The sequence below is a fragment of the Bombus impatiens genome, unplaced genomic scaffold, assembly GCF_000188095.3.
Source record: "Bombus impatiens unplaced genomic scaffold, BIMP_2.2 scf_0080, whole genome shotgun sequence".
In the NCBI taxonomy this organism is placed as follows: Eukaryota; Metazoa; Arthropoda; class Insecta; order Hymenoptera; family Apidae; genus Bombus; species Bombus impatiens.
In genome coordinates, this window is record NT_176499.1 from 539,419 (window position 1) to 566,923 (window position 27,505).

The 27,505-nt window shown below is 40.9% G+C and overlaps 1 protein-coding gene, 1 long non-coding RNA gene and 1 pseudogene across 2 annotated transcripts; 2 read left to right on the forward strand and 1 right to left on the reverse strand.

The window, feature by feature from the left end:
* Positions 1 to 2,854: 2,854 nt before the first annotated feature.
* LOC117152591 lies at positions 2,855 to 25,419 on the forward strand. The gene is made up of 3 exons (XR_004462986.1): positions 2,855 to 2,865; positions 19,614 to 19,620; positions 25,283 to 25,419. It is a non-coding gene; the product is annotated as an uncharacterized LOC117152591 (long non-coding RNA).
* Positions 15,575 to 26,107, reverse strand: LOC100744676. The gene is made up of 4 exons (XM_033324856.1): positions 25,895 to 26,107; positions 22,718 to 23,058; positions 18,777 to 18,887; positions 15,575 to 17,854 (listed from the first exon to the last, which is right to left on the reverse strand). The coding sequence occupies exons 1-4, from the start codon at positions 26,030 to 26,032 to the stop codon at positions 17,614 to 17,616; spliced, it is 831 nt and encodes a 276-aa protein (XP_033180747.1). The 5' UTR covers positions 26,033 to 26,107; the 3' UTR covers positions 15,575 to 17,613.
* On the forward strand, positions 25,062 to 25,176 carry LOC112214116 (annotated as a pseudogene).
* Positions 26,108 to 27,505: the final 1,398 nt, after the last annotated feature.

The window sequence follows — 27,505 nt, forward strand, 5'->3', positions numbered from 1 at the left end:
AAAAAAAAAAAAAAAAAAAAACGAACACGTCATTTATCTCGGACTTCCTCCCGCGGACATCGCTCGATCGTCGATCCACGAACACGCTCGGCGTCGCAGCGCGCTCGATCTCGTTCCAGTCGCCTGTCAAGCAAGGGCAAATGGCACTTAAATCCGTCTTACAATTCCTCAATTGCGATTCCGCTGCTGACGTGGGAGGGAAATGGGGGAGAGAAGGGCCGGGTGATGAACGGAAGGCCGAGGGTAAGGGAAGAGAGTCGATAGCGGGGATGAAAGATCGTTTCCGGGGAGGGATGAGGTTTGCAGAGGAGATAGAGAACGGAAGCAGAGACGCTATGTAATATATTAATTACCTAATTAATGGAGGAGAGCCAGTACTCTGAGAGCAGAGAACACACGTAACGACTCATACACGCATACATGCATATATACGTACACACTGGCGTAAAGACACACGTACATACGGTTACAGGAACATACACAGCGTACATACACACAAACACGTACACACGACATACACACGCGCACACGCACATAGACATACACACGTTATGTATGGATAAAAAAAAACTAAACTAACCTATTTGTAAGCTAAAGAAACGTCTACACTCTACACAACTATCCACGTATGTAAAACGATTGAAATAAACGAGCGGTTAAAATTATTGTTTAAAAAATAATAAACGTATTGAAAAAATTGGTGGCGTCGTAGATGTAACCTGTCACGGTTTCTCTCTATTGTTCGTTTTTTCGAATTTCGGTTTCTATTATTTCCAAGTATCCTTTCCACGAGAACAACCGTAGAATAGCGAATGGCAGAAAGTAGTGGAAAATTAGCATCGATTATCGTTAATCGAATTGAAGAAATTAAAATCGCACCGACGCAACCCTGTCGGCCGTCCATTTTCCGAAATTTCGCATCCGCGCAAAAAGCGCTCCCGCTTTTCGCCAGCGAAACCATCAAGAGGTATGACACGTTACTTTCCGCCTAACATTTTTTTTTCTTTTCTATTTAATAAGGATCCATTATCGACAGCTTTTACCACTAATACCTGCCGAAAAATGGACCAGACGAGAGCGGAAACATTCGACGCCACGCCAGTGTCCCTTGCCGCACAATTTCGCTCGTCCTCTCGTACAAATCCACTCTCTTCCTCTACCAGTTCCCTCGCTTCCTACACGTTCCCTTGTTTTCCTGGATCGTGTTGTTGCCAGAGCAAACAATTGGAGCGGGGACATTCCCAGAAGAGACGAGGGCGAGAAAGAAATTAGTCGACAGAAGAACATAGAAGATATGGACGGGGGTAGGTATGGTACAGTATCGAGAAGTTGGATGGATCGACAGAACGCTGCCGACTTTCATCTACTCCCCCGAACGATCTTTGTTTGTCTGACTTCCCGCAACTTCGTTTTCCTCGAAGAAAGAGCAAGGGGGATGGAATCAATGAGAAGGAAACTCGTTTGCAAATATCTCGGTAGAAACGACGTTCCGTAGTCGACGATCAAATCAATTTTTCCCCTTTGCCACAGGATGTGGTAGATTCGTAGCAATAGGGTGAAGCATCGGTTCCGTACACAGTTGCGACAGAGGACGTTTCACGTGTGACGCAAGGCAACATCGAAGTTTCAAAGTCAAAAGTTTGCAGATGAGAGAACAAAGGGTAAAGTTGAAGTAAAAACTGCGTGTTGATCAAACGCGGTTACAGAGAATAGTTCAATCTGCGTATCTCAAAACTTGTTGGTTTTTTATGTCAAGTTTGTTCGAAACGCGTAAAAGTGGAAACAAAAACTTGTTGGTTTTTGTTTCCCGTATGCATTCAACGAGTGAAAAAGTTAGCAATAAGGTGAGTTTCCAAGTGACACGAATTTTCTTTCAAGACGTTCGTCATTATCAATCGCACTCTTCGCTGTTTCCATCGAAATTGAACCGTGGCAAAGTCACATCCAGCTAATTGTTTCGCTTTCTGCCTGATGAAGGAACTTTAAATTGGATAAGTCGACCGACACATGCACCCTGTAGGGAAGATAATTGCGTTAGCTTAAACAACAGCCAATAAGGCCACCTATTATCCGTACAAACATTTTTCTCCGCTAACGATCAAACTTCAAGAAACCTGCCCCCATCCCTTGATGTAGACGTCTCTCGACGGTTATTCTACCGGAGTCATCCAATAATGGCAGCTGCGCTTTGCACTTTCTTCGAAATCGTCCTTTAAAACGGCGAAATTAACTCATAATGTAATTTAACGTTGCATTAACGTTACGTTAATCACAATGTAATTTAACTCAACAACCGTCAACTCGGAAATTTATTCCATTTCCAATATTTTTCGATATTTGTTCGTCGTTCCTCGTTCAATTTAGAGCGCGATCGAGCTCCATTTTCACTTTCTGCGGAATAAGAACGGAAATTAAAAGGGATCCGGAGGAATGCGTCCCGACGAAAGAATTAAGATGGAGTTTTCCAGGCAACGGAAGACAGAAAGCTATGGGAGCGCGAGTATATAAAGAACAATTAAAGCGTCTTTTTTTTTCCAGCCTTTAAATGAAACGCAAGTCGGCTTCTCTCTTCCTTCGCTGCACGCTGCTGCCTATCGTTCCCTCTTTCTTCCACTCTCTCGCTGTTTTACGCCTGGATAATAAATTTAAGTTAATTAAAGCCGATTGCTTGTGGAAGTTGCCTCATTACGTAGATGGAAGGTCTATGCGCCGAATGAAATCGCAACACAGAAACAATTTTGTTTTAATTAAATGCTCCTAGACGGAAGAATGTATAGAACAAAGGTGGCTCTTTGAATAATACTTAGTCCGGCGCGTCTACGTGGAAACCGGCGCAGATTCTTTGTTTTATTGCGTTATGATTTCGTTCGATACTCCACGAGAACGTTACATTGCGAAAATGCAATATTCCTTCGCATTCCTAATTACCTACCTTATATTACGAGCTTTTAAATGTTCGACGATCAAGGTTTGCGATGAAATCGATTTCAATTCCTATATTGCGTTTTACCTTCGACAAAAGCTTCGTGCTAAAATGGAGGCGGAACAACCTCCCTATCCCCGAAACACCCCTGAACTGCGGTTACAAAGTAATCGTCCGAGGGTAAAACGAACTAGAAGCGGAGTATATCGCCGCGTTCAATCTTCGCTGTGGAAATCCTCGTCCCTTACAATCTACCCGTGGCAGGCAGAAAATTCACCGGAAAACATTTGTCCAGAGACTGGGATCGTTCTAAGTTCTAGTTTTCTACCGAGGAATTTCGTGACATCGGCATTAATATTCCCAGGATGGCGTTTTTCTGCATCACGGAAACGCTTGATTTAAGCACATTTTTCTACAGCTGGAACATGCTACTCGGCTTCCTCCGGCTTTCCTTACTCGCTCTCTCTCTTCTCTCTCCCTCCCTCTCCCTCTCTCCACACTCTACCTCGAGATAACGTATTTAATAAATCAAATACGCCTTTCTTTTCCGGGTTTATAAGAGGCGTGAAAAAGCTAACGATATCATACACGTCGGATAACAAGTCCTCTCGGCGTCAAGATTAATACGTCCCTTGCGTTTTCCTGCTCAAACGCCGACTTAGCATTCACGGGGTAATCCCCGTGCTTTTCCCCTCCACGAAAATCACCATACTCCCAGTTACTGATTTTTAAAACGAATCTTATTAACACAGCGCCATTTCTTTCGTCCCCATTTTTCTCGTATTTCTCTTCCTCGTTTTTCGCACTTCACCGCCTTCCCCGCTTCTTCTTTTTCCTTCTTTCCCCATTTTTGTAGTTTTGCCTTTCTCTTTCGTGGAACTCGCAGATTTCTCTTCAAAGCGTCGCGAACCCGGAATGAAGCGGAAAGGTAAGCGAGAAGAAGTTGTTGGAGGAAAGTCGAGGGAATTTTTCTTCCAAAGATCGACAACATTCGATTTAACATCGCACTCCTCGACACCGAGAAACGCTGTAGAAACCTCTCGTAAAGTTAGTCAACAAAACGATACCGCAACAGCGACTAACCGGAAGAAATGACAGCCAGAGTTCTCGAGTTCATGAATCGGCTAATCGTTGGCAGAGAAAACCACGGAAAAGTTGCAGGGCTGTTTACGGCTGCCATTTACGGCAATTTCATCTGTAAATAATTTTTCCGGGTCGGTCGCTAGTTGGCCGAGAATGGCAAATACGTTGGTTGGCTGGAGTATCGGCGAAAGGAACGGCACGAATGGAAGTTTGCGGGTTAGGTTTATGACGATATTCGTTTGGCGCGCAGTTACCAGCAACTTCCTGCAGTGGAAACGTTCGCGAACGATTTGTGTTAGTCAGACGGAACTTGGCAAGATCTTCTTTTACCTCGCGCCCTGAAGAATGTGTGTGTCTCGATATTTAAGTCGCAACCAGAGCATCCCCAAGGGACTATTAAAATAACGAAATTTTCTACTCGTTCCGTGGTTCCTGCGCCCTCTATTTTCAACACTAATACCTGGTCCCATTAAAAATACCATTCCTGCTCAGGATATTATTTCCTTCTGTAAGGGATACTTTATAAAAGTAGGATCTTATTCACGCGATATTCGATACCGTAGGAGAATACAAAAAGGTACTTTTCCAGAATACAAGTTGGTACAGTCATATGCGCTTCTTGTATCTCGCGGATTACCATATAACATTTACGGTATTGCACACTGTTTCCTGAATTTAATGACCGAAAATGCTGCCGTTAAAAATATTGTTTCCGCCTATATACAGGGTGGTTGATAACTGGTGGTACAAGCGGAAAGGGGGTGATTCTACGCGAAAAAAGAAGTCGAAAATATAGAATAAAAATTTTTCGTTTGAGGCTTTGTTTTCGAGAAAATCGACTTTGAATTTTCGCTCGGTACGCGTGCGGTACGTTATAACGGATCTCACTGTAGATCGTTGTCTCGATGGAAAAATTAAAAAAAAAATTTTTTTTATTTTATATTTTTGACTTCTTTTTTCGCGTAGAATCACCCCCTTTCCGCTTGTACCACCAGTTACCAACCACCCTGTATATCTTCTGATATGGAATTTTCTGTAGAATAAGACGAGATATATAATTACATTATCGATTTGAAATTATAATAGGAATATCAATATGGAAATATTATAGCGCAGTAATTATGAGGATATTCTTAAATTGAAAGTATTTCATCGTTCTAGAACAGTAATTTTCAAATGTACAGGTCGATACAGTTACATATAATTTTTACGTGTCATTGATTTCCAACTAATTCCCATAGTATTCGACATACGCGCACATTTTTCAAATTAATACATCGAAATGGTTTCATCGAATATAGTTTCTCTGCTGGAAACACGAGGACTTTTTTAAAAGCTAGTCTCCAAGAGTGCACTTCTCGAATGATATTAATGTCAGGTTCCTGGCCGTAATATTCGATGCATTTCCGATTTTTCTTAATCGAATGCATCGTAACTATTTCGCTTAAAATATTTCTGCGGTAAAAGTATCGTGCCGCTTGGAGAGGATCGCGCTCGCAGATATAAGTCGATGCAGCTGTATACGATTTTCGCATCTTATTAATATCAAGCAATTCTTCGTAATATTTAATACACTTTCCACTCTCGCCTTTAGTAATTCGTAGCGATTATTATTCGTTCACAATTTGTAATCATTTTCATTAACAAGGATATCAAATGGTATTTCGAAAAACTAGCTTTCGAAAGAACAAGTTGCCACACTCTGTATGCACACCTAATTAGTTCAACCTCTAATTACTCACACGTAATTATGTAATGCTGTGTAAACGTGTTTTTGCTAATGAATAAATTTCCCCCAAAACGATCGGCGCCGTCCATATAAATATGCAAATAATTTCTATCTCGTCTACTCGGCCTGGAAATCCACATCCATCGGCCAGAGCCGATCAATTAATCAAACAACGTTCCGTTTATTAGTCGATTCCCATGCTAAATCGTGCCTTTTATCCGACGAGTGACTCGTCAACGCAGAAAAAGACTCAACGCAGAAAAAGTGGTATTCCCGCGACTTTATCTTTTGTCGATCGATTTACGAAAAAAATATCGCTCGTTCTTCAAAAATTACTCGTTCTTTAACGAGCTCGATCAGTTTCGAGAAGAGACACACGACGAAAGGAGAAATCTACAGTCAGAAATGACGATGCACTCGACGAAGAAGGTCCCCGGCAAGCTTCAACAGCGTTATCTCGCGAAGTTACGGTTGCCAGGTTGGCGTTCGCCACTTTTTATCGGCAGGAAGTCATCTAAACAGTTATCCCTCACACTTTTAGACGGATGAGTCGGAAGTTCGTAAAGTTTCATCGGAAATCGGTGGACGGGTCTGCTGAAAGCACAAACATAATTAAAAGTTGCGCGATAAACAAGTTAGTCGCGACTGTGTCGCTAACACTAGTTGAATCGTTAAATTTTTTCTTCGCGCCCTGGATGACACTCGTTGAACATCGCAGTTTGAATTTTATCGCGATGCTTTTTAAAGTCGGTAAATTTATTATTATCCGCATTGCTGTTACTGTTGTTGCAACTGATATAAAAAATACACGAAAAATGATAACACACGAGTAACGTAGCGCCGTGTAATGTGTAAAATGAAACAATAATGGAAAATTTAATATGAATTTATAGCACATTTGAACAACTTGATTTTCATCCCGATATTGTATTTGTCTTTGGCACTTCGCTTAAATTACCGAGAAGTCTCCTTTCTTATTGCCTCTAGTAGTCTGTTCAATTTGCGAAATTCGATGGACAGAACTTACGCAACATTTTAATATACATTAAAATGACAAAATTGAAAAACAGCCTAATAATAAAATAATCATACGAATCAAGGATTGAAAACCTAACCGATCGGTTAAAAAAATCATGGCAACCGAAGGAACCTTTCTCTACATTTCTCGATTCTACAAAGAAAGCAGCGCTAATTGCCCCAAAGTAACACGATACAGAGTAACCGATAGTCCATCCAACGACTAGCTCTCTTCCTAAACGATACACACTTTCTTCGATATATCGAGATACCTCTTCGAAGGTCTCTATTGGTCTCCACGCACATCTAGGCAAGAGTATCAAGCATAAAGAAGACCACTCGAGAACCGAGTCGCTGTAAAACTGTTTTGATGGACGCTTTCCCCCTCTTTTTCTTCGTTCTCGAGCGCTTTCCCAACATACTTCTCCGCTCGAGACCCTTTGTCGTTCTCTTAAAGGAGCCCGGTTATCTGGATTTCCAGACTTCTTCCATTTCTTGCTCGGCTTCCGCCGGCTCGCACCACGGCGCTCGTACAACACGCCGAATCGCCTCGCTTCTCCTGCCTCCGTTTCCCACCACCGTTTTCCATCCCTCACACGAAGCAACAGCAACGCGTCGTAGTATCGTTCCATGCGACATTCCTTGCGACTTTCCTGCAAGCTCTCGGAAATATTGGATTCCGACACGAATTTGAATCCCCCTCCCCCATCGTTGTTAAATCGTCGCCGGATACTTCTGTCCCCCTGTTTTTTGTTCTCTATATCCCCTTCTGGAAAAGATAGTCGCGCCTTCTCCATCTCGAGGTAGGTTTTATCGAGGACGTTCACGATACTCGTTTGCGGAATATTCTAACGGATGGACCATGTTTATGGCTCGTACTGGTATGGTTTGGTTTTATGAAGGGATTGTTTCACGAGACACGGGAAAGGCCGCTCGCTATAAAAACGGATCTGGATGGTAATTTGTTTTCGAACTCGTTGCATACCATTTTTCGTAATTCCTTGCGCTGGTAGCAAGCGGCCATTTTATTTCGTTCGAATCGATAGGCGACTTTTTTCTTCGATGGCTTATCAAAATTGCCGTGTGTCACCGCTTCAGACTCACTGAACGTCAAACGTATCAGTTTTGGACAATCGCGCGATACGAACAGTCAATGCTGTAGTGTAAAATGTTTTCGTACCAAACGCCTCGGCTCGCTGTTAAAATGTCGAATTGGAGAAGTTATCGGATGAATTAAAACTTGCACGTTTCGAACTTCTTAAGTGACAATAGTACTTTCAAACACTATGGATATTGAAGGAGAAATTTTGATTGCGAATTATTTAATAGTTACAAACCAGATTTGTTGAATTTTAACAACGACATACCCTTATTTGTATACTCTTCGCCATTATAATATGTCAGCTCGAGATAGGAACTGCGTAGTGCGCGAATTAGTTGGGAAAACCGAGTCAAACTGATGCGAGATACAAAGCAGGAAGAGAACAAAGAGCGACAGAACCGAAGGAAGAAAATTATTTCCAAATCAGGAATTATTTCCTTCAGCGATTACGAGATAATCATCGCCAAGTATTATCATGGTAGCCGACTGTTTCCTTTCAAATCGGCTGCTCAACGAGATACTCGAATATTCTACGTGATATCGAACCAAGAATCGGCGGATGCGTTATTGCGTTTCACTGCTTAGTATTCCGCTACGAGCGAAGTTAAGATGCTCGGTGTCATTAAGCGATTCCCTTTTGTGTCGCTGTTCCACGATGGGGGGCCGCGCAGCCGAGAGCAACTAGTTACTCGATACACCCTTTCGTAGCAAATTCCATCTCTCTCTCTCTCTCTCCTCGCGCATAATAAACTGACGGCGTTTGTCTTTGAAACTTGCAGACTTCAGCACTCAGGACGATCTACGAAGCATCAAGACGAACAGCCATGATCGCGAGACGATTACTCGTAACCTTACCAGCATCGAGCGAATCTCGTTATGCTTAACCAAGGAATCGGTCCTTTGAGGACAATCGACTGATGCGCGGCTCGCGAGTAAGTAATTCCACCTAGCGTGTGCAACCTGGTGTAATAACGAAACACATTGTGAGAGCGATGGTGGTTCACGAGATAATGCTAGTCTGAGGAGATCCTTAACGGTGGAAAAGATTTAGTCGAAACTTGTTCGAGTAGTTCTTTAAAGCTTTGCTCTTGCGATTATTCGAATTCTCTTTTTAAATAATAGGAACGTTGCTTTCAAGACGAGTTGTTCTACGCGTTTGCTTCTTCGCCCTCCAACTGCCTATCGAGTTTTCTTCACGAGTTAAGCGTATTTGTTTGAAGAAGCTACTCTTTAGGAGAAGGTTAAGCTATTCTATGAATCCTTTTCTTCCGATTATTCGGCTATCTTATTAATTATTCGAAAGATTTTTCGGTGATTTTAAAGTCATAGGAAAATTGGAAGAATTTACTTGTCATGGCTGTTATAGACTGACTGTAAGTACTCGAAATACTTACTTCGTGAATTTGCATTCATTGTATTCGAATTAAATACATAAAAGTAATAGCTACCACTATTCGTACAGCACTTAGAAACTGCGTGAACTTCGACTGTAACACGATAAAATTGTAACCTGTTCAACAAACGAGACAAAGTTTAGATTGCAACGATCCGGCTCATTGTCTCGCGGCGGTAACAATAAGCGATAAGCCGATGACTGTGCAATTGTCAGGAAAATGCAAACAGATTTCGACCGAGGAAAGTCTCGTCTTCGTGTGACCTGTTCACGATACTTCCAACTGCTCGTTATTTCACCGGAGGACGTATCAAAGACGCTAAAATATTCTTCTACTGTTAATCTTTTAATGTAAACCCTAACCAAGCTCCAGACATTTTCATTGACATCCGACTCGAGTAAATTACCGGCTCATGAAAATACCGGGCCATTCTTTGATATATCGCAATAGTAAGTTAAATAAATCAGCTAATAATTGTATGCACATGTGCGGCTGCTGGTAATCTTCTTAATTATCATTTATTTACGACAATCACAACTTACGGTACAATATACGGAATAACGAGCGCCAGTTATTATGCGTTTGGTACGAAGTTCCGGAAATATTTCTCAGTCCTCCAATATTTAATCAATATCCCGGATATCGTTGAGAACCGAGCGCCTCGTTGATTTTCTGCCGCTGAGCACGTAGGCTTTGACTGTCGCCATCAAACACACGCAACGATAATACCTGATCATCTACGTATTTGGTGGCAATTCGAGCGATCAAGAATAATTTCTATCGATCTGATATCGCTGTGTGCGTGTATATAATTGACAAACATAGTATACTAGACAAACGAAATTTCTGCACATTCCATTTTAATCGTCAGAGACTGCTAAAGAAGCTGAAGAAATCTAATAGTATCGCAAGAAGACACACTGCAATACCGGAAGTCTGGTTTGGTTAAGAATAAGTCTCCAGCATCACGTAGAACAGCTAATCAAGCTAGTAACCGATGAAGAAGGGAAGTGGCAAATGTAGGATCTCCGGTGTTCGACTTTAGGTTGATAGCAAGGAGATATGGTCGAAGGCAATCGTCGAGTTACTCGTAGAGGCGATACGCGTCGCACGAAACGAAGTTAATCGAAAAGAAGCAATTTGTCGGGAGAAGTACTGCGGCAACGGTGAGGCCTGAAAGAATCAATATCCCTGGTCGTCGCAATGAGCGTTTTCGTGGCTCGTTCCATAGCGAGTTAAAAGTGGATTCCAGCTTTGCCGTGGCTCGAAGCGTGAATGAATAATCAAACGTCACGGGGGAAAGGGGTGGCGGCATGGGGGTCGGGAGTGGAGGCCGGATAATAACGGGTCGGCCATGCCCTTTTGTCCCTGTCGAGACAGATTATTAAACACTTAAACGGCTACGATGGATACGGGCCGTGTATTCGGGGACTGGGTTGTTTGCAGGAAACAACGAGAAACCGTCAGCATCGGAGTAAAATGTTTATTGCACGCTTTCTTTCTCTCCGGCTTGTGTTTGCCGGAGAATTTATTTCGTTGTGTGGTTTAACTCGTCGTTAGATTGAGATTCTTCAGGCAGTTTAATCCTGTCTGTAATATGCTGATTTTAATAATTTATGAGACTGGTTTGATGCGAACACTTCGCTTTGTCTGCATTCTTTTCTTATTAAGCATTCTCATTCGAGAAGTTTCTTCGTACTGTGTAATGAATATGCGCAAGAGAATTAATAATAAAATACAAATTACATATAAGTATCGTATAATGGTAATAATAGGAATTTTAATTTAGGGATATTTAGGGATTTAATTTCATTAAACTTAAATTTCAAAAAAAGAAAAGAAAACGGCGGATTATAGAACAGTGACAGTAATTGATAGTGTAAAGGTAAGTGACATTAAAAGATATATATTTAGCTTCAAATGTAGGTATAAAGGTAATTTCGCTAACATAGCATTGATTGACATGGCGCGGAATTTTAAAACTACTTTTAAATGTACTTCCTTGTAACGATTAGACGAGTGTCACACTTTGACTGCCACGCCGAAATCACATGTTTCGCTCAGGATGCCACGGGAGTATTTTTATTATTAAAAGCATATAATGGCAAAATAATAATACATCGATGATGTAAGACAACATTCTTCTCCAATGGACCGTTTATCTTATTGATGGTCACGGGTGACCACCGTGACGTCTTGGTAACACTTAATAGCGACATATTATAACAAGACCTCGTTTATTTCAACAAACCACTTGCGTTCGTTATTTCGTCGTAAGCAAAACGTCCAGAATATATCGTTGAAACATGTGGAAGATATTAGAAAACAGTATTTGCTCATTCTATATATAATAGTAAGGTATGTGCACACTTCTAACTTCAATTATATGATTATAAAGCAGCATTTACGATTATTTTCTCAGGTGTGTTTATAATAATATTCGTAGATTACCCCTCAAGGATATGGATGCAAACACAGTGCACCGTTAGATGCAAGATTTGTTCTCATCTTTTTTTTATTGATGTTCTAATAAAAATTTTTAATTGTTCTATGGGGCACTTTTTATTTCAAAGTATCTTCTATTTATCGCTTATATTCAAAATGCCCTAACTGTCAATTTTCATACAATTTTTACACTTGTAAGAAGTTCAAGCGCTCCGGTCACCGAAGTTCAAGCGCTTCGGTCATCAATGACCACCGTGGCGTCACAGAAAAAACCATTGGTCATATATGACCAACGTAGCAGTCACAGTGTTAAACTGCACGAGTGCTATAATTTTATTAACATTTACAAAATCCAATATCTGTAACTTCTTCGATAATTCTCCCATTAATAAAACGGATATATTAGCAAAAGAGAATATTTGATTATCGTAATGATTATACTGTAGCGAGGCAAGAGCGAATTCGCGCGATCGTCGTAGTCTCGTTTGCGTATTCGTTGCTTAATTATCACTTTTAATACGTGTAACGTCGCCTCTCGTTTCTTTCTAATTCTTGTCACGTCGACTGGCCAGCAATTCTTTCCCTTTCAATTTGGACCTTAAGCGGCGGGGAATAGTCAAGCATGGGCGCAGTACTTTAATCCTTTATGAAGCGGAAAGTGGCAAGAAACGAAGCTACGTGTTTCGTGTTTTAAAGCATAATTTAAAAAGTAACACGAACGCCTTTTTAGGTAGATTCATTTTCTATGCTGGTTAACAAACCACTGTCGGCTTGGGTTAGGTTTGCTTAATCCACGAACGAATATATAACTTTGTTATTTCAAATATTTGAATATCAGCGGATCTCTAATTGAAAGAAAATTTAACTCGCTCGGTTTCAAATTGCGATAACGTGGACCGCGGATATACACAGTTCCTACCCAAACGAAAATTATTATCCACGCGAAATTTATACGCAGTAGCTACAAAGAATATTTGTACACCGTCACATTCATTATAGCGTGTATATATTAATTAATTATGTCCAAGTATTGACATTCATTTAAAATTGATTTTCTCCGCGAAATTTTTCATCGTGCATTGAAAATAAAGAAAACTTTCACATGCTCCCACATACGTTCGAATCCTATCGAGATATCGATTCTGGTGACGGCACTTTGCGGAAATCAGCCAGAGAACCGATTGAACTTGCCATCTCGTCGCGTCATTGTTCAGCCAGCGAACAGATAATCAAACAGACGCTCGTTCCACCTAATGTTAGCCCTGACTTTGATTCGCGACAGCCATTTGCTTGCCTCCGGTGAAATTAATTGGAATTTACTTATCGGAAAAACGAGGGCAGATTGTAATCTTTCGATAAGTGACAAGGTTCGTTTGATTCGATTGCGACATCTTTGCAAGCGGAAGTCGTATCGTGCGGGGCCGTAACAGGCCTGTTTGCATTCTGCTTCGTCTGGCCCGATGTGATTTATAGCGTTACGCTCGCTTAAATGTTCGAACGATCATGCCGCCGCCGCGCATCGTTTGAGTATGATAGTCACGTCGTCCATTGTTCCTAAAGAGGCTAATCGAATGTTAGCGAATGCGATCCGTAGCGTACACACGCGTCCCATGCCATATGGTCTGTTTGCAGATACATGGTGTAACTGTAAATTGGTATTGATATTTGGATTATTCAATAGAAAGTTATCTGTTGGTATCCGAAGAGGGAATTTTGAAAAATCAGCGACCCTTTCTAAAATAATTGGCATGTTCCTAGCAAAACCGGGCTTTGAAGTGTAATAAAAACGAAATGTAACGCGTAGATTTCAAAAATGCATTGGCTATCATTTTTTTCTTTTTTTTTTTTGTAGAATATCTACTATTAATCTGGAAATAAAAGTTCAAAGATATACCCATGCCATGTAAATGTTCCAGCGATAGGAAAGTAGATTTGAGAACGAATCTGCCAACGAGCGATTTCGCGAGTCTCTCATCGTGTGATCAGTCTCGATACAGTACACCACTTTTACGTGGTTGAACTTTTCATGCGGAACTTTCATCGGAAGAGCCAGTTACGTCGGTAACTTTTCCAACGGGCGCTCTTTCGAGCTAGCGTTCGATGTTCGAATCCACTGAAAACTTTCTCCATCGGTGACAACGAAAATGAACAAGAAAACTGTATTCTTTACAGCCAAAAAGCCAGGCAATCGAATCTCATAATTTCGCGGCAAAAGAACGATTGTTTGTTCGAACGACGAACATAGTTCGCGAACTGGCGGCGACTGCTGTCTCTACAGTGCTCGTCATTGACAGCGATGATTCCTGCATCGATCAACCATTAGCCACGGTCCCGGGGGTAATTTCCTAAATTAAATTCTACCCAATCCGTAATAGGGGCGATAATCGGTCATGATTTACTGCTAATAGAAATTAATCATTTCCAACAAACTCTCGCGGCGATCCTCCGCGAATGGTTTACCTGTCTGTTGTGGCAGGAGAGAAACGCGAACAACATTTTCCAAGCGTTTCAGCAACAACGAGAAAGAAACGGGTGAATAAAAGACGCGATGCTGAGAGCAGAATTTGTCAACAAGCAAATCAAACGTTGCGCGGTCAAAAGGTTGATTCCCTTAAATTATGGATCTATTGTGCTCGCCGCTTTGCGACTGGCGATACCGGTAATTCCAAAAATGTGCTTTGAAACGCGTCTTATACATAAAAAACGACGTCGCCGATATCGCTACGGCGGATGAAAAGCGTGGCGGCGAAAAAACTGACGGAGGCCGTGGAGACGGAAGGGAAGGACGAAGAGAAGTAGCTCTTGCTTCTTTCACCCGGGGGAATTGTGGTTAACCGTACGGAATCGGTAGTGTCGTGGAAAAGAGGGTTGTTATAAGCGGCCTTACACCACGCCCGGCTTGGCCCGCGAACTGGGGCGGTGTCACTGTCACGGAATCGATATCTGTTCGCTGCTACTGAATTTTATTCCGCGGATGAGACAAGAAAAGCGACTAGCTCTGCCCCTTCTTTACCGATCGTTTTGTTATCTCTTCTTTTCCCTTTGCTCTTCGTGCATGCACAGTCTGACTGGGAAATAAGGGAGTTCGTCGTTGCTTTAAGTAGGTTCTATAACGATCACAGGTCAATGACGTTTTAAGAATTATGTATAAGTAATATTTTCGCTTTTATTTACAAAAACGAAAAATTAATTCATTACATTTTTAATAACATTAAGTCGTTATCTCGTTGATACCGTTTAACTTTTGACTGAAAGGAAGAATGTTTGTTAAGAAATTATTTGACTTTTGAGTTAGGTATTTGAAATTGTCAACTTAAGAGATTCTTATAGGTATATATATATATAGTTAACCACAAAAATTTGTGCAAAACGTATAAAACGACAGTTTTTCTAATTGGAATAAAATGCTATAAAATTTGACTGCAAAACTGGTGCGTTCTATATGAAAACAATTGAAAATTGTTTTATTATTGCTTTATGAAAGTATATTAGGAAATCAATATGGTACTATAAGTCTTTGTATTTTTTATTTAAATAAAAATGGACCTCTTTTATGAGGCGTCAAAAGCTTTCGTGACTGACTGTACATCACGTAAATCATATTAATCGATGTGACAGTAATTTAATATGTCCGGCGTTTTGTATAATTCATGTACTCATCGTACCGCTGCTGCATATGACTTTCTCGATTAAGAAATTCGCACATAGATGCCAGTGTGTGTTCGTCCATTCCTCTTATTTCGAAGATTCCAAATTCCAATAAAAAGTTTACTAAAAACACCTTTCAGGTGTGTAAGTATCCAGAAGAATGCTAAAGGAAGATACTTAGAATAAAATGAAGAACTTTTACAAATACTGTCAATGTTTAGATTAAGACAATACGAATGACAATGGACAAATATTCATTTTTCTATCGACTTGCACACAGTCGAGCTCGCAGAACAAATTCGTTCCACTTATCGACTTAAGGACATTGTATGTCGCGTCTGACTACATGGGCCGCGTTCTACTAGTTTAAGTTGGAAAATATGTGCCTTCTTTCACTTCGTTTCCCATCCATGGGTATTGGTAGCTTTACAAGGATCGAACGCCCGACCACGTACAGGGCCATTCTACTCACTCATCTACTTACTGCGCTATTCTACTTCAGCGACGTAGGGTCAACGTACAGGCTACGTACATTTCACGTCTGACTATGTGTCGACTCGTTCTACTCCATCCGTTCTACGCGGTCTGCTTGGAAATCAACGAACTGAGCTTATCTTCTGTTCGTGCCATTTCCTCGTCAAACAGAGCGACGATTCGAGTATACGTGGAACTGTGGTCGCGTAGAACAAAACATTGTCGAACGAATGGAGCATTGTGTAACGAACGTTGAGAGTATCGGTTGTTACGAGGACAAAATCTCAACAACTTTTCTGACGAGCGTAACAAGACGAATAGAAAGCCAAGACCCACGCATGTCCAACGATGCAAACGCGATCCGTTACGTATCAGAAATATCGTGCGTCGTCGAGGGTGAGGCTATGGCCGATGACGTCACCGAATAAATCCAAAATCAATTTCTCCGGGAACGAGTCCCGGGGCTTTGGCTGTTGTTCATCGTTGGAAACGGCGTCGCGTCGTTGGCCAGAAACATACAACAATTTTTCATCTCTTATCGTTACCGTGGACGCGCCGTCACCGCGTGGCAAAGCGGAAACCAGTGACAATCGATGCGTGCATGCGGAGTACCGAACCGAAAGGAATGAAAACGGCCAGAGAAGAAAGAAAGGAGAGGGAAGAGCAGACAGAAAGAGAAGGAAGAAAACGATAGGATATTCGTGTAACGGAATCGACGAGGATTCAGGTTTGTTAAGTCCCTCGCTTAAAACTTTTGTATCAATATTTATCTCTAATTGCTTGGTTGGAACGAACTACGAAGCATTCTACTAGCTAGCTATTAACAAATGTTTCCATCTGTTATCGTAGTTAAATCGAAGCAGACGTGTACGCCACAACACCTAGCGATCACGCAAATCGACAAAGCCACGAAACCAGCTAAGCCGACTTATTCGCGCGATTATCTATTTGTAGTTGCCTGTACGAAACAGTTTTCCGGATTTCGTGTAATATTCGGCTCGACGAAGTACGTAATCCTGTTATATCGAATATATTGACCCACGGTGTAACAATATTACAAAGAATCGTTATTATCGATTGGAACTGGTGAACTGAACACAGCCGGATGCCATAGCAGGCCTTATCCACACTCGTTTATTTCATCCCTTGCTTCGATTCCATCTACCGCTCTTGCTCTGCCGATAGGTAAGCTCATCCAATTACCGAAAATGCAGCTGTGTACGCTACTACGTTCCGGATATTGCTATTTTTGAGACCGACTCGCGTTACTTACACGTCACGCGATACTATTCCCCTGCTGCTGCGCTTCCTTTCAACTTCTTTGCAGAACGTTCGAGAGGATGGTACTCCTGGATATTATCATCGACGTTATTTGCAGTGCCATTAAAGTTCAGCGATCACTGTAAGCTTTCGTATTCGATGCCATTAACACATTACGTTCCGCGCCAATTCCGTCTGCGCCATTCAAATTCTCACATTTATTAAATAAATTGAGTTCCATAATGGTTAATGCCAAATTACTAATTATTTAATTTTGCGGTTTCTTACGCGAATAGACCAGTTCTACGTCTCATGAGAAAACACACATTCATATCGAAAAGTAAAATACACATAATACGCAGTTTCTCTTCTTGTCATAGACAAAATATCAAACTGCTTGAACGAAAAAGTCGCGCAGTACGGAACGTGCTAATATCGAGAGGGACGAGAAGATTTGCTTCGCAAATCAAACCGACTTCTCGTCCAGATATTCCGTGAGAACACCCCTTTGGAGTTCTAGCGGCGTAGAGCCAGCGTGTTATTTCATGTTGTACCTGGCCCAGTCTCCGAAAGATTCAACCGTATCGGCATATCCTGGCGGAAGTTGAGGTCGCCGCGTCGCTGATGTGTCGTATTTCCCGAGGGCCATGTCGATCAGGGAGAAACTGCATCCGGCGTACATGGAGGCGCAATCATGGCCCTCATGGCCTGCTTTGTGAGCTCTGCTATACGCATGATGCTCCTCCGGCTCATGAGCGAACAGCCGCTTCAAAGGGAAGCTGTAACAATCAGCAGGAAGGAAATGGAAGGTTGTCGCTTGTCTCTGCGACTTCGAGGAACTTGCCAACTGCGCGCGGTGGTAGATTACGAGAAATCGAAGCGGATCGATGGGATCTTACTACTATTTATATCGAACAATGTCAGGAATTTTCGAATGATCAATTCGGTAGAATGACAGCGTTTTTTCACATATTCACTGCACTAAATCGTTGCAAAATTTTCAACATTCATTGTACTTTGTTTCTTGTATACTTTTGTACGGCATATTTAATCTTTTGCGGATGTCGCTACAGTGGCGACGTTTGAAAGTTCTTCCCAAAGTCGGATGTTTTCACAATACTAGCGGTAAATACTTATTACTCCGATCAGTTGGTAACGCCAGCAGAAAAAGACAAGCAGAGTTTGGCCAATCTATTAACTAGTTCGTTACATCGTAACAAATGATAAGTTTAGCCTGAGCTGATTGATTTATCATTATACAACGACTAGACGTTCGTTTCAATTATGACTTCCTTGATAGTTGCTCTAAAAACGAGAAGAGTACAAAAAACGTCGAACGAAATGCGCGAAAGTGATCTTAGTATGTATAAAATTCGACGTGATTTTTTGCACGAGCAACGAGAGAATAGCGTGACTTAGGCTACATAGGGGTTGAAATGCGTGAAATATCCACGAAGGGCAACCTTTTAACCTTATTTGCTTAATAAAATTCGTCTCCATTGCCTCGGTCCGCCTCTTTCTCCGGCGAAACGAGATTATTCCGAAATCCCATCGATCCCCGACTAAAGCCCACTCCCTCGAATCCGAATGAAGAGGAAGAAAGGAATCGCGGATGGGAAGCGGGGAACCTTTCGAATCCGCGCGCTGCTGGAACTCCTTTTCTTTTTTACTCCTTTTCCCTTTGCCCTCTGTGAACCTTACGAGAATGATATCCTCATCATCTCTTCGATGAGAGTGTTTCCTTTGGGCATCAGCCGCTGAGAGGCCTCGCAGAGCGCTCGGAACACGCACGTTCTCCCTTCGAAGTTCATCCTGAAAGAACCGGAATATTAGAATGGAGAAATAAATCGGGAAGAGAGAAGATATCCTGATCGTGATCCGAGTTACCGACTATTCTTATGTTATATCGGCATAGATGTGGGAGGAAAATTAGAAACGATGAGTAAATTACGGATCTCTGTGCGTTTGTGAGAAATTTAAAGATGCAGGAACCCGCAGAAAGCATATATAAAATAAAAAATTCAGTACTCAAATAGATAAATAAATAAAATATTCAAAGAAGAAAGATGAAAAATGTTTTATGTTAATCGATTTAGTCGCGTTATAATCTTCTGATGTACGTAATTGTGATAGATAAAAGCTGGAGTCGTAGCTGTTCGATTCATTCGTAGTTTTATAATTGAAATGTATTTGGTTAAAAATAAGAAAGTACCCGTATACTTTTGGACGATTATGTACCTTAAAATAAATAATTATTTACAGCATGGCGAAAAATATCCAGTAAAAAGTTTACTAATACTCATATGAAAACACGTAGTAACTCGAATTTTCTCTTGTGCACTGTATGTGTAAAAGTAATATGTTTTTATAAAAAATTAATATAAAAATAGATTTTGTAGCAGAATTATTTGCTAATATATTCATAGCAATATAAGAAATGTAAATTAGAACGACAATGAACCTTTTAATAGAATGGAGACTAGCAAAAAATGCAGACTGTATTTATTTCATCCCCATTCAACTATTGAAACGTGAAAGAAATGTTGTGAGAATTAAGGGAGGCGATTTCGAGGTAATGCATTTTAGGATTACTCGACACGAAAGAAAAGAAAGAGTGTGGACGGTGGCAGAACGCGTATTAATGTATCCTTTCGGCGATGAACAAGCGTCTGGTTGCACGTGGGGACGGATAAAAGGGGCGGCACGATGTTTTCTCATCTGGCCGACCCTTCTTCCAGAAAGATTAAAGTTTCCTTTGAAGCAACGTTTCAAAAATTCGTTGCGCGCTCCCCAATAATTTCACCCTTGATTTGAGTGGTCGCCAAGTTGCGATCGATCTTAGAAAGTTATTATGCAGGGTAAAGTATGAAAGTTCCTGCGACCTATGATCCACGTCGGCATGTATCAAAAAATGACAAATTAAATTTTTAGAAATATAACGAAGGAGTTATTCGTTGCGGTAGAAGAAGACTATTGACAATTAGCCCTAATCTTTTTTTATAAATTCCCAATGACTTTTTAATTTCTTAACGTTATTGGCGTATTTTTTTCAACAAGAAAAATAGATTTAAAACGATATCAAGCTTGTTTGCACTTATTTATAGAAATCATATTTTAATATCAAGCATCTTTGTATTTATTTGCATTCATTTGGCAAGGTAAAACTTTTTCACGATACTGTAACAAGGGCTTGGACTTACCCTGTTTGCGAAATATTCTTCGACATTAGTTGGGACTTTTATTGAAATACGTAATATTTACTTGAGGGCGCGGAGGGTTGGAGAAGAGAATATCGTGAAGGAAACGTACGGTCGCATGAAATAAAGTCGTATCCTGTGATCACCAATTCGGATAAATGCTTGCCATTAATTCAGAAAGATACCTTGAAAGGGAGAGCAGAGTCTTGCGGGAGCGAATCGAAAGAGACTGGCTGAGATTACTACTAGGATGGTTGCTGAGTTCGCGCAGGCGATCTCCTTGCGTGTTACCTCTCTCTTCAAATTGTTTCATCTGTAATATTATGGTTTTCCTTGACGAGGCTTGTCTACGTCCTATCGCCCAGTTTATTGGAATTTTCTTGTTAATTGCCTTCTAAAACGCACGCCCATCCGATGCATACGTGAAACTGCGATTAACCCAATACTATACGATACATCTGCCCTTCAATTTGGTACTATTACCATCATAATACATCAAAGGTGATTCAGTGGGCCGTTCCAACAGACACTCCAAGTATCTGATTAACGCACAAACGCAGTCACGCGCTAATTTCCATAATTCCTATTCGACAATTACACACTCCTATTTCTGCGTAGAAATAACCAATTCATAACATTCCTGATTTCAAGCTATAGTTACACGATGGATAGTAAAAGCTTTCTGACAATTTTCTCGCTGAAGATAAATGCACCACTACCAGGTGAAAGCACGGAATACGCGAACAAATAGGAAGCCATTTTCCTGCGCCCAAAATTGATTCTACACGCTGGATAGAGGTAGTTGGCGTAACATAACGCAACAGTGGTTTTCAAGGAGACGGTTCACAGTAGTGTTAAAGCTGGTTAAGGTTGGTATGAGACAGAAGACGGCGCATCGTTCAACGTAGAATCGCTGCTGGGATACTAGTTGGAGTTGTTTCTGAATTATCCTGCCGGATCATTTCTCTCTTTCAGGGCCAACGACTACAGCAGAAGTAGGTTTCCTTTATTTTTCTTCTTTCTTCGTGTCCTTTTTTTTATAACCGGATACTTTATGTCCAACAAAGACGAGGGAGGCGGTTTGATTATTTTCCTTGGCCGAGATAGAAACAAAATATCATAGAACGTATTTGACGTAATATTACATAGAATTTTTTTGGAACACGATTCTCGGTTTTGTTTAGTTGCGATTTCACAAAACAAGTCGGGCAAGAGCAATGGAACCGATATTTTTCTTCGTCTTACCGTCAATTTCAACGCGCTTAGACACTTTCATCCGCCGAATTCCCTTCTGTCCGTCAATACGTCGACGTTTTACACTAACGCGACCGAAATACATCATCGCAGATGACACGGGAAAAAACTGAGACGGCTCGACGGCTCTCCATAAAGGCGGACGACTATCGTTCGATCACGTCCAGACTCCTAAAGCCGCCGTTACATTTTATTATAGAGGCTGCCACTCAGCCCGGCGCGAAAATTTATTCGTCTCTACGATTTTCAAATGGGAGAAGATCGCCGCTTTTACGCCACCAAAATGGATACATCCTCTTGAGGATACTTTATAGGAGTCAGCAAAGGCTGTGTTTAATTTTTTATCCTGTATGCTATCATCTTTCCACTTTTCTAGCTAACTTATCCACACGTCTTTTACTTCTGGCGGCAGAAAACAATCGTAGTATAGCAAATCCGGCAAATGTGGAAATTGTTACGGTGAATACGTATTACTAGCGCACGAAAATATCCGAGTATTTTCAATAATAAAACTCCCTATTGCTTTGTCACGGAACATAGATCGACTACTTGACAGCCAAAGTAGTATTCCATGTGTTTTTATTTCTCTTCGACCCCATTACAGCACGCGAAAAAAACGTCATAGAGCGCTTGTTCAACGATGTAGGAAAGCGTTTCGCTCAGCAAAACAACGTGCTACTTCATTCTAGACGACGAATCACGCACTCTACTGTCTTTTTATACCATTAGACATCGCTCTAACTTAAGTCCATTCTGACCTCACTACGCGCAGGCCGCAGCTACTTTTCATCCACATTTTCACTCTTTGCCTAGCTCAACGTCAAATATTTTCTCCGTTTTGTGGCTTATTAAACGAATTTACGACTACCGAAATTATTCGGCAGAATTCTTACGAATGACGAGCGATTGCGAATTAGATATACACAAAAATATATAAAACATTCGAGCTGTACAGTATCTGTTGTTATATCTAATAGGTGACACAGAGCTTTGCCTAGGTTCTTCTTGTTTAATTATTTTCTCAAAAATCGGAATTTCCGTAAAAATATGCGGTCTAAGTGTAAAATACGCTGATATTGTTTTCCGTAAAACAGGACATCGTGTATAGTTTCTATTATTTTATATTTAATGACTGCCTGCCTGCCTATAATCTTAGCTATCTTCCTACAAAATTTCTGCTCAGCAACTTACGCGTTCATAATGGTCTCCAGTTTGTTGTAGAGTTGCCTGCGATGTCTACGTTGCAAGTAATAGTAATCTGACTTGTGGTACTTGCTTTTCCCTGGTTTCACGTAATATTTATCGTTTCTGTGCCATCCGGAATATTTCACGACGTTCTTGTTGATCGCGTTCACCGTCGAATGATGACCATATTTCTTCAGAGGTTTAATCTCATCGTGTCTCAATTGTAAAAGGGGTTCTAGAGCTGGCTTGCTTTCGTTTGGTAGGTCGTACGAGATACCCCAATTGACTCCCTCCGTGAAAATGTTATCGTCCGGTGTCAGAGTATGCACCGTAAGACATAGAGCGATCTGCAAATAATAGCAAAACCATCAATGTGAATTATTGAGATATGTATAATTTTGTGTGCTGGACTGGGTTAAATGCGTAGTAGGGATACTTGTATGTGAGTGTCAGTGTGTGGAGGTATGTGTGTGCGCGGCGTCTCGAAAACAGATGAATGTAAACTGTGTTCAGTCTGTTAACAGTCGGGTATGGAAGAAAGTGCTGAGACGCGTGCAAGTGTGTATCGATGAATATCTTAGAAATCGTCCATAAAATAAATATATAACTATTCTAATTTTAATTCCAAGTGTAAATTTAGTATTCCTATAACATTATTTCGGCTATCAAGATCCACAATTCACATGACAAGATCCACATGACGATTATGCAAATGGATGTAGAAACAGCATTCCTAAACGGAACTATAAAATCAGAAGTATTTGTAAAACAACCTATGGGTTACGACGATAAAAGCGGGAAAGTATGTAAATTATCAAAGGCGTTATGTGGATTGCGTGAAAGTTCAAGAGCTTGGTATGAATGTTTCGACGAGTATATGAGAAAATTAGGATTTCAAAGAAGTGAGAGCGATTATTGTCTGTAAATGAAGTATGAGAGCGATGATGTTATATACTTAATTCTGTTCATAGACGACTTATTAATATGTGGAAAAAAAAGAAAAATCGATGAAATTAAAACCAAATTGTCAAACAAATTTGCGATGAAGGACTTAGATGAAGCAAAGACTTACTTAGGAATAAACATTGAATACGATCATAAGAAATGTGAGATGAAATTAGATCAAAGTAGTCATATAGAGTCATTAGTGAAACAATATAATATAGAAAATAGTGAACTATATTTTACACCAATGGAACAAAACTTAAGTTTAGAACCCGCACAATCAGCCTCAGACGATATAAGATACAGAAATCTCATAGGAGCTTTATTATATATTAGTACTGGAACAAGATTAGACATTAGCTATAGTGTAAACTATTTAAGTCGATTTCAAAACAGTTACGACGGGACCCACTATAAATATGCATTGAGAATTTTGAAATACTTATATTTAACTACAAAATTAAAATTAACTTATAAAAGAAATTTGAATGCTGAAGATATTGATTGTTTTGTTGACACTGATTGGGCTGGAGATAAAGTAAATAGAAAATCCACTACGGGATTTATCATAAGATTTTTCGGAAACGCAATTTACTGGAAATCGAGAAAGCAAAATCATCAACAGCCGCCGAGCTTTGTCAGAAGCAGTGAGTGTATAATAAATAAATAAAATTTGTAAAGAAATTATTGAAAAATTTCAAAATAATGATCGAGAGAACAATAAAAATTGACGAAGATAATGCTGGAGCGATTGCGATATCAAAATTTAGAAACTTAACAAAAAATTTCAAGTATATTGAAGTTCACTTCCATTTTATGAATGAAAGTTACGAAAATAAGAAAATTGACATTATAAAAGTAGACTCAGAAAACAATATAGCTGATATTTTAACGAAGGCTCTAGGGAGAAACAAATTTGAAAATTTTAGATTACTTTTAAAAATGGTTTGATTAGGAGGTGTATTGAGATATGTATAATTTTGTGTGCTGGACTAGGTTAAATGCATAGTAGAGATACTTCTATGGCGGGGCAGGCAGCTACGCTCGTTAAGGCGCTGTACTGAAGACGACGCGTCGCGAGTTCGAATCCTCGGTTGAAAGGATTGAAACAGAAGGGACGGAAAAACCAAAATTTCTCTTAAAAGTATAATATACTACAGGCAAGCGGCCCAGCCCCCTCCCTTGCGTGTGTTGTGGATGTACTTTTTAGGAGTGCTTGGTTAAATGTGCAGCTGGATGTTTAGCACACAGGGGCCCGACGATGAACACTCGCACTGGCTACTGTTCCGTCCGTGGAGGTTTTAGCCGGTAAGAATCCGGCACTACCTTCCGCCCGCCCCATAGAGGGTGGTGTAAGGTGTCTATGAAGATTTCCTCCACGTAAAAAAAAAAAAAAAATTTTTTTGCCAACGCCCAAACCGCGTTGAGTGCACTCGTTCTCGTCCAATCACGAAAGTTAAGCAGCGTTGGGCACGGATAGTACTTGGGTGACCGCTTGGGAACTCAGTGTGGTGTTGGCTTTCCTCGGGGCCGCCAAGCAGTCTTGGCACGGCGGCTCTTTTGACGAGGCGCGGTGTGACATGGCCGCACACGGCTCCAATAGGGGAAGTATTGTGCGCTGGAGAGGGGGGCGGTGTATCGCTCGCACCGGTTCCCGAACCTCTCTCGATCGCAGCCGGGACGGTCATCGTGGAGGTTTTAGTCGGTTGGAGTTCAGCCGACTACCACGCCGCTTTCCCCAGAAGCGGCCTGGTGTCCATGCGGATTTACTCCACGTTAAAAGAAAGAAAAGAAGAGATACTTGTATGTCTCGCGGCGTCTCGAAAACAGATGAATGTAAACTGTGTTCAGTCTGTTAACAGTCGGGTATGGAAGAAAGTGCTGAGACGCGTGCAAGTGTGTATCGATGAATATCTTAGAAATCGTCCATAAAATAAATATATAACTATTCTAATTTTAATTCCAAGTGTAAATTTAGTATTCCTATAATATTATTTCGGCTATCAAGATCCACAATTCTCAATATGAATATTCTATCGCTTCGTCGTGTACGTCGTGATAATTCAGACGGTGAATAGACCCACGTGATATTATTTACAAAGTGAACAAAGATTGGCTTTATTGCACATTTTTAAATAAAATTAGTCACGATGGATATGGAAACCGCAACCATCGTCGCTGTGTTACTAGCAGACTAAGTATGACGGGGGCAGAGAATGAAGAATTTATTGAACTTACAGAGAAAGTCGAGCCTTCGGGAAAAACGACGTATCGTTTTTTCCTCGACAAACGAGCGTCCCGGTCCGAGTTCACTTGATAATCACTTAGCAGGACGCAGATTATTAAAAGAAGGAAACAACGTTCGTTTCGACTCATGTCTCGTGTGGTTCTGCAAAAGAAGAGGTGAAACGTTACTGCCTGGTCGTTGGGACATTTTAAAGATTCCTCGAAGCGACTGACCTACATCGCACGCGACACCGCCCGTACACGTACTCATCGTCCCAGTGGAACTTTATTAACATTGAAAAGTGGGAGAAGGAAATAGCCCGAGTAAACGAACCGCGGTACCGAAACTATCAGCGCGAAATCAAGCAACCGAGACCCCATTTGCCTTTCTACAAATCCCGCCCTTCCAATAACACGTCCTGCCTCGTTTATTGTTTTCCAGTAACTACATCGACCACACGGAAGACCCGCACAGCGAAAGAAGATTCAGCTCCATTTAGCCGTCTCATACTGCGTTCTAATTACAAGCAACGGACGAAACGAGTAATAGAACTGTAATAAAGCAACCTTCGTCCGTTTCTACATCAATCGTTTACGAAGAATGAAATAAACTGTCGGTGATTTAGCGAAACGAGATTCAAGTTGACGCGGAATCAGGCCAAAGAGAAGTATAAACCCCCTCTCGTCGAAGGACATCTCATTAACCCGAGCTTCAAGTGGTGATACAAACGACGAACAAGCAATTTTCCTTCCTAGCCAACGGAACGTTTTCGAGTCACAGGGAAATTATTTTATTTGTTCCGTCGACTGGACCAACCTGGAACCTCCCCCGTGGCAAGTTGTAAAGGAATTAATTATTAACTTTCTACAAGAAAATCTCGTTATAATTTCGCTGGGAAATTGCTCAACGATATTGCCAGAAACGAAAGAGAGATATGAGGTACGTTGACAATGGTCTTGCAGCGTGACCACCGAAATCATAAGTACTGTCCGTTCTAACAACAACGATGGCTGACGAAGAAGAGGGATCGTTGGTGGAAGATTGGTTTACGCTAACTTTCGAAACAATCTTGAACGATGAACGAGCTTAACCCCCTTGGATCGATCGCCGAATTGACTGCCGAAGCTCGAGACTCGATTAACTCTACCGTGGAAAACCAACTACTCGCGGATTTTTAACTTGACTGATCACTAGGCTGCTTTAACCTAAGACTGTTGATTCAGTCTGTGTCACTGCCGTTATCTGCTTTGGGCGACTCTTTCCTCCATATTTTCTTTTGAAAGTGGATTTCCACGACTTTATCTGCCTTATCTTCTTCACTGTGTTTGTAGAAATTAGAAATGATCTCTAGGCGAACTTTGATTTAAGTCAATTAGTAGCTCCTATCTCCTATCGTTTTCGTATTATATTAATTAAATTCTTGTAAGACGAATATCTCGCTACAACTTGAGGCAGTCGAATTTCGATAGCAGAGCCGTATCAGACTATTTCAAGCGATTTCTGAATCTTTGACGCGAAGATTAATTAAAATTCCTTGTGAAAGCTCATGCTTGCGATGAAACTAGAACCTTTCCTACTATTTTTCCAACCTCCTCCCACGTGTTTATATTTCACGCGTCTCA

Excerpts from the sequence above, each read along its gene's own strand:
- LOC100744676 (XM_033324856.1), bottom strand. The coding sequence starts at position 26,032 with ATGAGTCGAAACGAACGTTGTTTCCTTCTTTTAATAATCTGCGTCCTG. Across the intron at positions 18,888-22,717 it reads CTGGAGACCATTATGAACGC|GATGAACTTCGAAGGGAGAA; the intron begins GTAAGTTGCTGA and ends CGGTTCTTTCAG. Across the intron at positions 17,855-18,776 it reads ATGATGAGGATATCATTCTC|CTTCCCTTTGAAGCGGCTGT; the intron begins GTAAGGTTCACA and ends TGATTGTTACAG.